Source organism: Tachypleus tridentatus, chromosome 1 (genome assembly GCF_004210375.1).
Source record: "Tachypleus tridentatus isolate NWPU-2018 chromosome 1, ASM421037v1, whole genome shotgun sequence".
NCBI lineage: Eukaryota > Metazoa > Arthropoda > Merostomata > Xiphosura > Limulidae > Tachypleus > Tachypleus tridentatus.
The window spans coordinates 165,838,656-165,852,141 of NC_134825.1; the positions used below are offsets into that span (position 1 = coordinate 165,838,656).

Sequence of the window (13,486 nt, forward strand, 5' to 3'; positions counted from 1 at the left end):
TCATTTGTTTATTTAACGTGAGCCATAATGGGTTATCTTTGGACAGAAAATTCTATAGTCAAGTTTCCTGTTTAACGGCGCATGCTCCGCACTATTTGAAGAAAGTTCCAGAAGCACCTTTCGAAATGCCAAAACCAAGACGTTCTCTTTTTTTTTTAATACTTATTTCACGTTCATTTTCATTTCCTATTTCTTATCGTTAAAGCTTTCCATTTCATCTTGTTATCAGAAACGATTACTCTCGGCCCAAATCCTCGTGTTCTAGGTTACGATTATTGTTCTGCCTCTACGAATGTTCTGTTGCTATGGTAACCAAGAAAACATGAAATTCAATATAAAGCACATATAGAGATATCAAGTGCCTCTCCTAACATATTAAACCGTGACTGAGAGAAAAATATGAAAACAAAACTTTTATAAGAAAAAAAAAAAAGAATCAGGTTCAATAAAGTTACGTGGTGAGAATTCCAAGTCATGGTGTTATTACGATTTAAGGACCTGTTCTGCACGCAATTAACTCTAATAATTTTCAACTATTGTATCATGATGTCTTGCGCAAAATTCTACAAAATGTAATATTATGTTTCAGATTCTTAGAAATTGCTCAATGTATCTTCTTTTCTCAAGTTTCCTAACAGCGCTGTGAGTTCGGGTGAATTCCCTAAACATACCATAAAGAACACCAATAGAAGACCTTCTTGAGAGGAAAGATTCTGGGTTCAAGAATAAAATGAGTTTATAGCGAATTAACACCGAGCTGCACGCGAATTTTTCGTCAATTACAGACACGAACCATTTACAATTATGCGAGTGTTTCTGTTATAGTCTTGGCAAATTAGATAAAAAAGATCTTATAACCTACGACATTAACGCTGTTCTTGTTGACGACTTATAGGGTATTATATTTTATACACTTGTTGGAGTTACAGTTACATTTGAACACCGTTCTCACCTTTGGATACATTGGATAATGCTGGAGGTGGGTACACTGACGGTTCCCAAGCTACTTCGTTGGCTAAACAAAATAAATTTATAATAAATAATTTACACTAAAAACTTAATACAATAAAATATTATTATTACTTTCTTGTTCTATACTTATATAAAGCTTGTTAGAAAAAATATATATTAATTTCGGTTAATTGTAACGTACAAAAACCCAACTGAAAGATAAACTAAATATTACAGAGAGACTAAAATGATTTTAAGCCTAAAAAACATAAACTTTTTTCCTGAATAGTACAAATCAAATTATGTTTTAAAAACTAGATGAACTTTCTCGTGGCCTCCGAAAATGTTCTGTTTCAAGAGTAAGTGAAACAAAAATTAAAGAGTACAATGAATATTTTTTTACTTTTTGATTTTCAAGTTCATATGTCGTGCTTTTTCCTACCTTACAGAGTGCAAAATTCTTCTCGTGATTCATAGTATGCGCATGTTTTACTAATGTCATGACAGTACAAATTGCAACGTTAAGCGTCCCTTATGTGACACCAGTGTATCGACTGACAGACAACATACTACTGTACAATGGTGGGAGTGGATAAAACAAGTGATCCACAAAAGGGTCCGATTTATCAAATACGTTACAAATAGACTACGTTAATGTGCAGCCGTATGACGTATAAAATACGTAAAAGGCATTAATATATTACAGTTCAAAACAAAAAGCATTAATAATGGCTGGTACACAGTATATTTGCAGTTGTTAATGCGCTGGCTTTTAAAGTTCAAGAAACATGTTTGTTAACTTGCCCCATTTTTTTAAGCTGCTAATAATCACGCCTAAGAAAAAATATATAAAGTTGTTGTTTTGAATTAAGCACAAAGCTACACAATGTGCTATCTGTGCTCTTACCACCACGGGTATCGAAACCCGGTTTTTAGCGTTGTAAGTCCACAGACATACCGCTGAGCCACTTGGGAGGCATATATACAGTTACCATTATCCAAGCATTATAAATTTGAATGTTTAAAAATTATTAGAGTGAGGTAAATATTTAAAAGAACAGTTATCACCATGAAATAACTAAAACTGTTGTGAAAATAACTCACCTTTTGTCGTTGCCTGGTATTGTACGTTTATCTCCGATGGAACGCCTGATACAATGGAAAACAAAAAAAAGCTTTATAACAATAAATAAACAGAACAGTCGATTTGAACATTCGCAAACTTTATTTTTAAATAATTGAAGTGAAGACCACTTTCTGTAAACAATGGCATGTTCACCTATGGTGATTAGGACTGTGTTTCAATTTCAGTTTCAGCTTTTCTATAGAAAAGTATAAATAATTAATGTTTGGAAAGATGAATTATAGTCGCACGTGGGCAGATGGTTCGGATGCTTGACTCGCAATCTGAAAATTGCGGGTACGAATCCCCGTCGCACCAAACATGCCCGCCCTTTCAGCCGTGGGGGCGTTATAATGTGACGGTCAATCCCACTATTCGTTGGTAAAAGAGTAGCCCAAGAGTTGGCGGTGGGTGGTGATGACTAGCTGCCTTCCCTCTAGTCTTACACTGCTAAATCAGGGACGGCTCGTGCAGATAGCCCTCGAGTAGCTTTGCGCGAAATTCAAAAACAAACACACTATGTAAATCTCTGTCAGCCTGTCACTCAAGTGACAACAAGTTTATCATCTGGAATGTCCTAATGAAGTGAACATAGTAATGGCCTTTGAAATTATATTTGCCAAATACTCAACATTCAATTACAAAACAACTTCCATTTTCCAGACCTTCGGGAATGAATGGAAACAGAAGTATAGATCGATATTTATTTTGAAACCCTATTTCAAATAAACAAAAAAACATTGCAGGGGTTCCCGAATGTGTTGAACACGTGGTTTATGTTTGATAACAATAAATATGTCGAGAAGCAGAGTATAATGATGATAAACGGCCATTGTGACGAAATACAGTCAATGAAGTTTTTGCAGTTCCTGAGGTGTCGCTGATGCGTCATTCTGGTCAATGGCGGAACAATAATTACGTGTTGTTTTCTGGTATGCCTTGGTGGTTAAGGCGCTCGAATTCTCGTTACCAAACATGCTCGCTCTTTCAGCCATTGGGTACGTTATAGTGTGACGATCCATCCCATTATTCGTTGGTAAAGTAGTAGTCCAATAGTTGGCGGTGAGTGATGAAGCCTAGCTGCCTTCCTTTTAGTCTAGTCACTGTTAAATTAGGAAAGGCTAGCGCATGCTTACCTCGTGTAACTGTGCGCGAAATTAAAACCAAAACAATTTTTTTCCGAGAGTATCATGATATTTCGAATCAAGATAAGTAGAGAAACAGCTTTCCAATGGAGTGATGGAAAACGGACCTGTAATAAACACAGTGGAAAGAGATATTCCTGTTGCTAAGCGACTGAACCATAGAACATGCCTTTCTTACGTTTGGTTGAGAAAGCAAGGTGTCACCGGATATCTTGTATTGTTGCCATATGAAGCGCAAGGTGTTACTGGATTTCTTATACTATTGCCTCAAGAAGCGCATGGTATTACCACCAACTCCAATAATTTACAACACGCAGGGGGGGGGGATAAAATGTAACATCCGCGAATACATTTCAAAGGACCTCACACTGATGATAAACAGTATTATCACGCTACTGATTTTTGTTGTCTCTTGTAAAAAGTTTTGAAACCCTTGTTTTTATTTATAATAAAAATAACTTTGATTAGTGTTTAGAATGAAGAGGTACAGCTTTCGTGAGGTCTTAAAATTATTCAATGAAAAGACAAATAGTAAATACAATACGCGTATGAATGTCAGATACGTCTTGGCAATGTGTGGAATTTTATCAGATTACATTTAGGACTAAATATCCTACAAAATCGAAACCCATATATGAAACCATAGTTTGTTGTTTAACATCCATGATTGTTTTAACTCCACTCGTTTAATTTCCATATATTTAACTCACTTATCATTTCATTAGAATTTAAATTTATACCTGTTTTTGACATTTCTACAGAAGTAAAATTTCATCGAATTCTCGTTTTGGCCTCGAGACGTGTTGGGCAAGTAAACGAATATTATTCGATACTGTTTTAATGAATCATCGAGACATATTTAGCTACAAATTTGTGACTAATCCTTAATAAGAAGATAAATTAATTTAAAGTCCATATTTCAATATATATATATACACACACATAAAATTTATAATTTAGTGACACAGAATGAGTAAAGACGTTTGATTAGGACGTACCTATTCCGAAACATTCTGGACTCAAAGATACGTCATCAATGGCTACGTCACTAAGATGACGTAAGCCACGTGATGCTTGAAATTGAAGCTGAAAACTGAAAACAAATATCAAATAATTTTCAATTTATTCTCATTGTGCAGATTGAGAAAAATAAGCTTTTTTTTTTCTAAATGCAGAAAACGAATCCATTTAACACATTTTATATAATGAGCTATTATTTTCATTACAATATTTTTCGAGGATAAAGTTTTTTTTTTCCAATGTGAACCAAAAAACATCATTAAATGTACATTTGAAAAAACAAAAACACAAAACATAGTGTGTGATATTTTATCAGCATTTATTCACGATTTTCGTAAAGTATTTTTTCTCGGCTAGATCATCATACTTCTAAAGTATTCTATGAATAAGTAATCGAATGTTTTAATTCAAAGTTAGCTTGAGACACAAAATACATGTGTAGTTTTCATGGAAGACAAACTACGATTTCGACCACAAGAACAGGTATAAAGAGACAAGTACCTAACGTGAAGTCCCGGATGTTATTCTTAAAGTGTCACATTTTAAATCCTTAAATTAACAGACTCAGTTTGTCATACAACGATTGAGTGAAATATTTTATACCAAAACGTTTACACGTATTTAACTTGAGTTGCTGAAAGACTTTAAATGGAGTATGCTGACACATCGCTACATTGCGCGAACTCGTACAAAATAAGCCTAACCTTAGCCGCTAGGGTTACGGAAGTGTTATGTAACATCTTTCCTCTTATTACGTTATGTTTCTTTTCACTTACTTGTGAGTTATTTTCGGAATAGTCACGACTTGTCGTTTCCACAATTCACCCTGATCTCCGTAACTTCTCCACAGAAATATTTTACGTCCCGTGGGGTAACTCGGGTCTAACTCGAGGCAGAACAGCAACAGTTCTCCCATATGGGCTCCATACATGTGATAGAAGAAACGCACCTGAAAAGTGCCGTTAAAGTTTTTTTGTTTTTTTTCCATTACGAAAGAAGGAGACAGCTCACATCTAAGTAGATGTTAGTTATAGCTTATCTTGCTATAAATACCTGTCGTCCTTATCTTCGGCCATAAAAAGTTACAGAACACTTATTCTCATAGTAAGCAGCTACGATTGAAAGTTAAGTTATCCCAACTGTTTTACGTGTTAGTAATATTAATTAACAAAAAGAAATCTAATTTTTCCCCTTTTAATTCCTCGAATTTGTTATAATCAAAGTTCAAGACGATTCACGTAGTTCGTCGAGTTTCAGAAACGAGATAAATGTATTTATTACCCATGTAATGGCAGTTTACGCTGTTTACTAAAATAAAGTCCGTAATACGGAGCATAAAATGACCCATAATTTTTAATGTCTTTTATATTATACGTATATATTGAGTTAATTGCTTGTTATGGCGCATGAAGCTACATTATGGACTAGCGTAAACGAAAGTTGTCATTTATTCGTATATTTTAATAAATAAGTTGTAGTAATTTTGGTAAATACTCTTCTCGCGCATAATTTATTCCGGAGTTTTTCAGTTGATTTCAACACATGTGTAGCCGGAATCCCTCTACCTTGAAAGAAGAATAGTAAACGTTCGAAACTATACCACGTTCAATGACTTTCAGACGTTTTCTGATGTGCCAGTTTTGACAAGTTAAACACAATGAAATACTGAAACCGTAATTTTACTTAAGATATATAACATTTGTACGAACAGATGGTGCGTTGTTAATAAACAAAAAAATTCGTAGTCGTCTTTACTGACATTTTACTGGTAAAATGTGTCAACATTTGACAGATATCATAACGTCACGTGTTAGTAAATGACCAATAACGAATTACCTCGATAAATATATTACATATTGAGGAAATAACAAGTGCTCTTGCGATAGTTTTGTTTTAAATTCGCGCAAAGTTACAAGAGGGCTATCTGCGCTAGCCGTCCTTAATTTAGCAGCGTAAGACTAGAGTGAAGGCAGTTAGCCATCACTACCCGCCGCCAACACTTGGGCTACTTTTTTTTTACCAAAGAATAGTGGAAATAACAGCCACATAATAACACCCCCACAGCTGAAAGGGCCAGCATGTTCGGTGTGATGCGGATTCAAACCCACGACCCTCAGATTGTTAATCAAGCGTGTTAACCACCTGGCCATACCAGGCTTTTACCAACGAATTGTGGGATTAATTGTCACTTTATAATACCCCCATAGTTGTAAGGGCGAGCATGTTTTGTGGATTAGAACCCGCGGTTCTCAGAGTGCGAGTCGAACAGCCTAATCACCTGGCCATGCCGGGCCTCTTGCCATTAAAGAATTTTAAAAAATGAAATATGTATGCACAATCTCGATAGTGCTTTTCTGTATATATTCGCTTCAAGAGTCCATAGTACTTAAATACAGATAGAATCTAAAGTCTGTGTATCTAGTTGGCTAACTGTAATTTACTAACCTCACAGCTGTTGTAGTAACCTGAGTTAGCTATTATGTGATACAGTGGTGGAGGGTCATAGATGGCACTGTTTAGAATAGCTCGATGCCCAAAGGCTGCTTTTCTTGAATGGAACTCTGCCCATAAGTATTTACCTGGAAAAGACATTTTAAAATATAAATTTCCATCTTTGTATAGTAATTCTAGTCAAAATAGGCTTAAGATAAATGAGTTACGTGCAGGAAACGCGCAAAGCACGCTGCACGTGACGAAAGAAAAAAGGTGTGACCATAAAATAAAATTCATCAAATTATTTTTGTTGAACAATGTTTAAAATACCTTCTCTCATTTTATAGTTTAATTTAGTAAATTGAAACTGTCTTTATTGAATGACTGAACATAGACAGAGCTCCAATTAAAAAAAAAAACAGCATTTCTCTGAAGACACAGTTTGAAAGATTTCCGTTAATTTACCATTTTACCAACAATTATTAATTATATTATCTGAGAAAAAAAATAGAATATTTTCAAAATTATCAGTCAATCTTTTTAAGAATTTCAGCTCAACACACTTCAGTCTTTCTTAAAAAGTAAACACAAATTATTCTCCACAAAAAAAAAAATACATTTTGACGAATTTCTACTTACACTTTCTACTAAGTTCACTAATTCTTCTTGGGATTCAAGTCTATGTCAAATAAGATATCTCAGACAAGGGATAGTTCAGACAAATTATATTCTCGCCCTGTTGGAATTTCTTAGTCTCACAGGTCCTTTTAGACCAGTATGGTGGCCTTTTTAATGGTCTTTCGAATTTTGAAAATCATTTGAAATATTCAGTATTATATATATACTCCCTTTCCCGGTACTTTGATCCTTTAAAAAATTCAAGAGGTACAACCATTGAGTATCGTTGTTAACATTCAGATTTATTCAATGGTCACTCACTTTTCCCCGTTATACTAGTTATCTGGTCATCCTTACCAATAAGGTCATTCTACATTCACTGATGTATCTACTGCTCTTCCTTTTCCACAGTGTCATTTGGACATGTTTATCAGCCTTCATAGGAATGAGTCAGACACATTCACTGATCTGTCTAGTGGTTATCCTTTGCCACAATATTATTCAAGCACTTTTGTCAGCATCTTCCTTAACTGTAAGTTTCATTCAGACACATTCACTGATCTGTCTAGTGGTTATCCTTTGCCACAATATTATTCAAGCACTTTTGTCAGCATCTTCCTTAACTGTAAGTTTCATCCAGACACATTCACTGATCTGTCTAGTGGTTATCCTTTGCCACAATATTATTCAAGCACTTTTGTCAGCATCTTCCTTAACTGTGAGTTTCATCCAGGCACATTCACTGATCTGTCTAGTGGTTATCCTTTGCCACAATATTATTCAAGTGCTTTTTGTAAGCATCTTTGTCAGCCATGTGGATCAGCCAGATACATTCACTGGCATGTCTACTGTTCATCATTTGCCACAATGGCATTTCGTCATTTTCTTTAGTCTTTTTCAGCCATGGGGATCATTCAGCCACGAGAGTGTTTTAACTGGGCTCACTTAGCTACTGGTATATCTTGCTCAGACTTAGTTGTTGTTGTTTTTAATATCTTAACCTACAATTATATCTTGGTAACACTGTTTAACTTAAGAAAATGCACTAGTAAATTATAATAGTGATGTACTAACTCGATTAAGTAATGCTATTTGATCAAATTCCTTTAAAATTATACAAAATAAACGACGAAACTTAAGACATATTTAAAACCAGTGGATACACACAGCCTAACCTTTTTTTAACACAAAAAGCATAAAATAGCTATTAGTTGTAATTATTATTTAATTAGGTACTGAAAACTTTAACTTAAATAACACCTTAATTTTACGTGGGATAAATTGTGGTCAGGTCAGGCATCCCTAGAATTTAGTCATAAACGTCCTAAATTTTGAACTACTGACCAGAGGGGAGCCAACCAGTCACCAGCACACAGGTTTGTCGGGATTTGAACTAATGACGTGCTTGACCGTTTGGGGCATCTTCAGGGGCATCACACCTTCATCTGCAGCTGAGCAAACCAACTACCAACTTATCTTACAATATCCTATTCTTACCTGAAGTATTCCGGAAAGTGTGGTCTACGAGGGGTCCGGTGTGGTTTAAAGGGGTTGGTCCGCTTTGAAGCTTCCACTCACTGTCATCAAATTCAATGTTGGTCCAACCACACATACCATCTTCAAACGTGCACCGTGCATTTGAAGGAACTTTGTCTACACAATTAAATATAAAAAAAACTAATATTAGCCCATTTACGTCTTGAGTTTTTAACTCTGAATGTCATTGTCAGTGGAATTTTATACAATTATTAGAAGAACAGTAACCGCAAAGAAACAACAACAATCATCACTATGAGAAACGATATTACCAAAAATATAATTAGATACTAAAAAAACATTGTCAAAAAATTTGTCTTATCATGAGAAGTTGAGACATCGTCTAATGAATTTTGTCTGACAAGGAAGACCTTTTTAATTGTTTTTAAAAAGAAGACATCGTCAAAGAAGGATTTATTCAAAATAGAAAAAGAGAATCGTAGGTTAAGGTTTTCTTGTCACTAGAGGTAGAGCCATCTTCCAATGGGCTTCTTTTGGTCACTTAAGAATATTCGTTTTGAAGTTTACAGTTCGATTCTACTGGTTTAGGAAAAGAAAACTCCATTCACAATAAGTTATTATACAAATTGATTGTAATTAGTTGAAGTCACATTTAAACGGTTACGATGAGTTCGAATATTTTTATTATATAATACGTAATTTATTTTATCTTGATTAAAGGAGTGAAACTCCAAACATTATTCCTCCAAGAAGAGCAAGGTAGAAATATAAAGCATGCACCAAACAACCCGTTTGTGTGAGGACAAAGTGACTCTGACCACATGATGACCCAAACACTTACCACAGTCATGTCCTTCATCTTCGCCTTCTATACAGTCTCTGTTTATGTCACATACTTGGCTGCGATCAATACACAACTGATTGGAACACAAAAAGTGTTTCAGTTCACATTTTTTCTTTCCAACGTTATCTAAACCGAAAAGAAAATCAAAGACTATAATAAACACATAATTATCAGGTATTTGTGAACTGTATGAGATAACTGTTAACACTTAAGTATCAGGTATTTGTAGACTGTATGAGATAACTGTTAACACTTAAGTATCAGGTATTTGTGGACTGTATGAGATAACTGTTAACACTTAAGTATCAGGTATTTGTGGACTGTATGAGATAACTGTTAACACTTAATAATCAGGTATTTGTGGACTGTATGAGATAACTGTTAACACTTAATTATTAGATATTTGTAGACTGTATGAGATAACTGTTAACACTTAAGTATTAGATATTTGTGGACTGTATGAGATAACTGTTAACACTTAAGTATCAGGTATTTGTGGATTGCATGAGGTAACCGTTAACACTTAAGAATCAGGTATTTGTGGACTGTATGAGATAACTGTTAACACTTAATTATTAGATATTTGTGGACTGTATCAGATAACTGTTAACACTTAATTATCAGATATTTGTGGACTGTATGAGATAACTGTTAACACTTAAGTATCAGGTATTTGTGGACTGTATGAGATAACTGTTAACACTTAAGTATCAGGTATTTGTGAATTGTATGAGACATAACGGTTGTCTCATTTAAGTATCAGGTATTTGTGGACATTCAAGTATCAGGTACTTGTGGATTGTATGAGTTAAGTATCAGGTATTTGTGGACTGTATGAAATAACTGTTAACACTTAAGTATCAGGTATTTGTGGACTGTATGAAATAACTGTTAACACTTAAGTATCAGGTATTTGTGGATTGTATGAGATAACTGTTAACACTTAAGTATCAGGTACTTGTGGATTGTATGAGTTAAGTATCAGGTATTTGTGGACTGTATGAAATAACTGTTAACACTTAAGTATCAGGTATTTGTGGACTGTATGAGATAACTGTTAACACTTAATTATTAGATATTTGTAGACTGTATGAGATAACTGTTAACACTTAAGTATCAGGTATTTGTGGACTGTATGAGATAACTGTTAACACTTAAGTATCAGGTATTTGTGGACTGTATGAGATAACTGTTAACACTTAATAATCAGGTATTTGTGGACTGTATGAGATAACTGTTAACACTTAATTATTAGATATTTGTAGACTGTATGAGATAACTGTTAACACTTAAGTATTAGATATTTGTGGACTGTATGAGATAACTGTTAACACTTAAGTATCAGGTATTTGTGGATTGCATGAGGTAACCGTTAACACTTAAGAATCAGGTATTTGTGGACTGTATGAGATAACTGTTAACACTTAATTATTAGATATTTGTGGACTGTATCAGATAACTGTTAACACTTAATTATCAGATATTTGTGGACTGTATGAGATAACTGTTAACACTTAAGTATCAGGTATTTGTGGACTGTATGAGATAACTGTTAACACTTAAGTATCAGGTATTTGTGAATTGTATGAGACATAACGGTTGTCTCATTTAAGTATCAGGTATTTGTGGACATTCAAGTATCAGGTACTTGTGGATTGTATGAGTTAAGTATCAGGTATTTGTGGACTGTATGAAATAACTGTTAACACTTAAGTATCAGGTATTTGTGGACTGTATGAAATAACTGTTAACACTTAAGTATCAGGTATTTGTGGATTGTATGAGATAACTGTTAACACTTAAGTATCAGGTACTTGTGGATTGTATGAGTTAAGTATCAGGTATTTGTGGACTGTATGAAATAACTGTTAACACTTAAGTATCAGGTATTTGTGGACTGTATGAAATAACTGTTAACACTTAAGTATCAGGTATTTGTGGTCTGTATGAAATAACTGTTAACACTTAAGTATCAGGTATTTGTGGATTGTATGAGATAACTGTTAACACTTAAGTATCAGGTATTTGTGGACTGCATGAAATAATTGTTAACACTTAAGTATCAGGTACTTGTGGATTGTATGAGATAACTGTTAACACTTAAGTATCAGGTACTTGTGGATTGTATGAGTTAAGTATCAGGTACTTGTGGATTGTATGAGATAACCGTGAATGTTTCAAAGATCGATTGATTATTATTTCTAGTTTTCTTAAGAGTAAAACTAAATATTAGCTGTAGCCACTAGTTTTACCATATATTTCATGTATTGTTTAACCTATTGGTGGAAAGAAATGTTTCTCGTACTGATTAATATTGTTTAAATATGTTGAAAATTAAAATTAATATAACACATGTTTTTTGCACAAAATGTTTTAACCAGTATTCTTATTGTGAGCAATTATTTATGAATTAGTTGTTTGGTTTTTGTAGTCAAGTCCCAAATAATAACAATTCTCATCTTTCGCTTAGTCAATTTGTTCTTCATTCAAGTCACAAACAATAGCAGTAATACATCAGTAATACTCAGTTTGTTTTTATAATGAAGCACAAATAACAGCAATCACGCCATTTTGAAATGCGTTATTTTGGTTTTTGTTGTCGTGCATATAGGACGTCTATAGGACGGACATCTGGTTATCTTAGGTCACACGCGTGCGTGTTCATTAGTGCACATTCTATGATTTACACCTGGCATTAAAAAAAAACACCAAAAAAAACAACAACACAGGTACTGAAACACGCACTTGTCTCACAGTTGACCAACTGGATATTGTCAATCGCCAGATGAGCAGGTGCTGTGTCTCCTTCCATTATCTCCAGAACTAACTGGAAAGGTTGACTAACGCTTCCAATTTTCGATGGTAATTTTTCCCACCTATAAGATTAAAAGACTTTTTAGGTTATAAAGGGAGAGAATAATATTTTCAAGCATCAGTTAAAAATCTTCCCACATAAACAATTGCTTACAATGGTAAGTTTAAGTCAATATTGTTATAAAAACAAACTGTGAACAAATTTCATATTTTTTGGTAAATTAAATTGGTCATCTTAGAAAACCAAAATTAGTTTGCTAAGCGAGATTCTGTTTTATTTCTTTCAACTTGTAAATGGAAACGGTTACAGAGATGGTGAATAATAGGTTTTTGTACGACACTGGCCCATTTAATTCAGTTTAAAATCTAAACATAGTCTCTCTACTTCCCGTTAATATAAGAAGAAAATTACTGTGGCCAAATACCAGGACAAAAATTTGTTGTTAAATAACAGGGTTTTTTAAAAGTTGTCCTATTGCAGAGACATTACAGAAGTAAATGTAAAAAAGTTATATAATCAAGCGATAGTATCAGATCATATGATGATGTTTGGTTATATAATCAAGCGATAGTATCAGATCATAGGATGATGTTTGGTTATATAATTAAGCGATAGTATCAGATCACAGGATGATGTTTGGTTATATAATCAAGCGATAGTATCAGATCATAGGATGATGTTTGGTTATATAATCAAGCGATACTATCAGATCACAGGATGATGTTTGGTTATATAATCAAGCGATAGTATCAGATCATAGGATGTTTGGTTATATAATCAAGCGATAGTATCAGATCATAGGATGTTTGGTTATATAATCAAGCGATAGTATCAGATCATAGGATGTTTGGTTATATAATCAAGCGATAGTATCAGATCATAGGATGATGTTTGGTTAATTTTGAAGAGCAGTTTAAATACAGGAAAACAAACTTTGAAAAACAATATATAGAATATTTTGATAATATGTGATTGATAATATGAAAATAACTAATGTTATAAGTGATATAAACAGCTCCAATTAGGGAAAGTTTTTAAGA

At 33.8% G+C, this 13,486-nt stretch overlaps 1 protein-coding gene across 1 annotated transcript in view; it reads right to left on the reverse strand.

The window, feature by feature from the left end:
- The window catches only part of LOC143233424 (leukocyte tyrosine kinase receptor-like), an 89,127-nt gene that overhangs the window by 48,428 nt on the left and 27,213 nt on the right, over positions 1-13,486 (reverse strand). Inside the window, exons 3-10 of the mRNA XM_076469635.1 lie at positions 12,377-12,507; positions 9,629-9,757; positions 8,788-8,943; positions 6,685-6,818; positions 5,016-5,188; positions 4,218-4,312; positions 2,056-2,100; positions 953-1,015 (exon numbers count right to left, since the gene is read on the reverse strand). Of these exons, the coding sequence (XP_076325750.1) occupies positions 953-1,015; positions 2,056-2,100; positions 4,218-4,312; positions 5,016-5,188; positions 6,685-6,818; positions 8,788-8,943; positions 9,629-9,757; positions 12,377-12,507 (926 nt within the window). The remainder of the gene's footprint in view (positions 1-952; positions 1,016-2,055; positions 2,101-4,217; positions 4,313-5,015; positions 5,189-6,684; positions 6,819-8,787; positions 8,944-9,628; positions 9,758-12,376; positions 12,508-13,486) is intronic.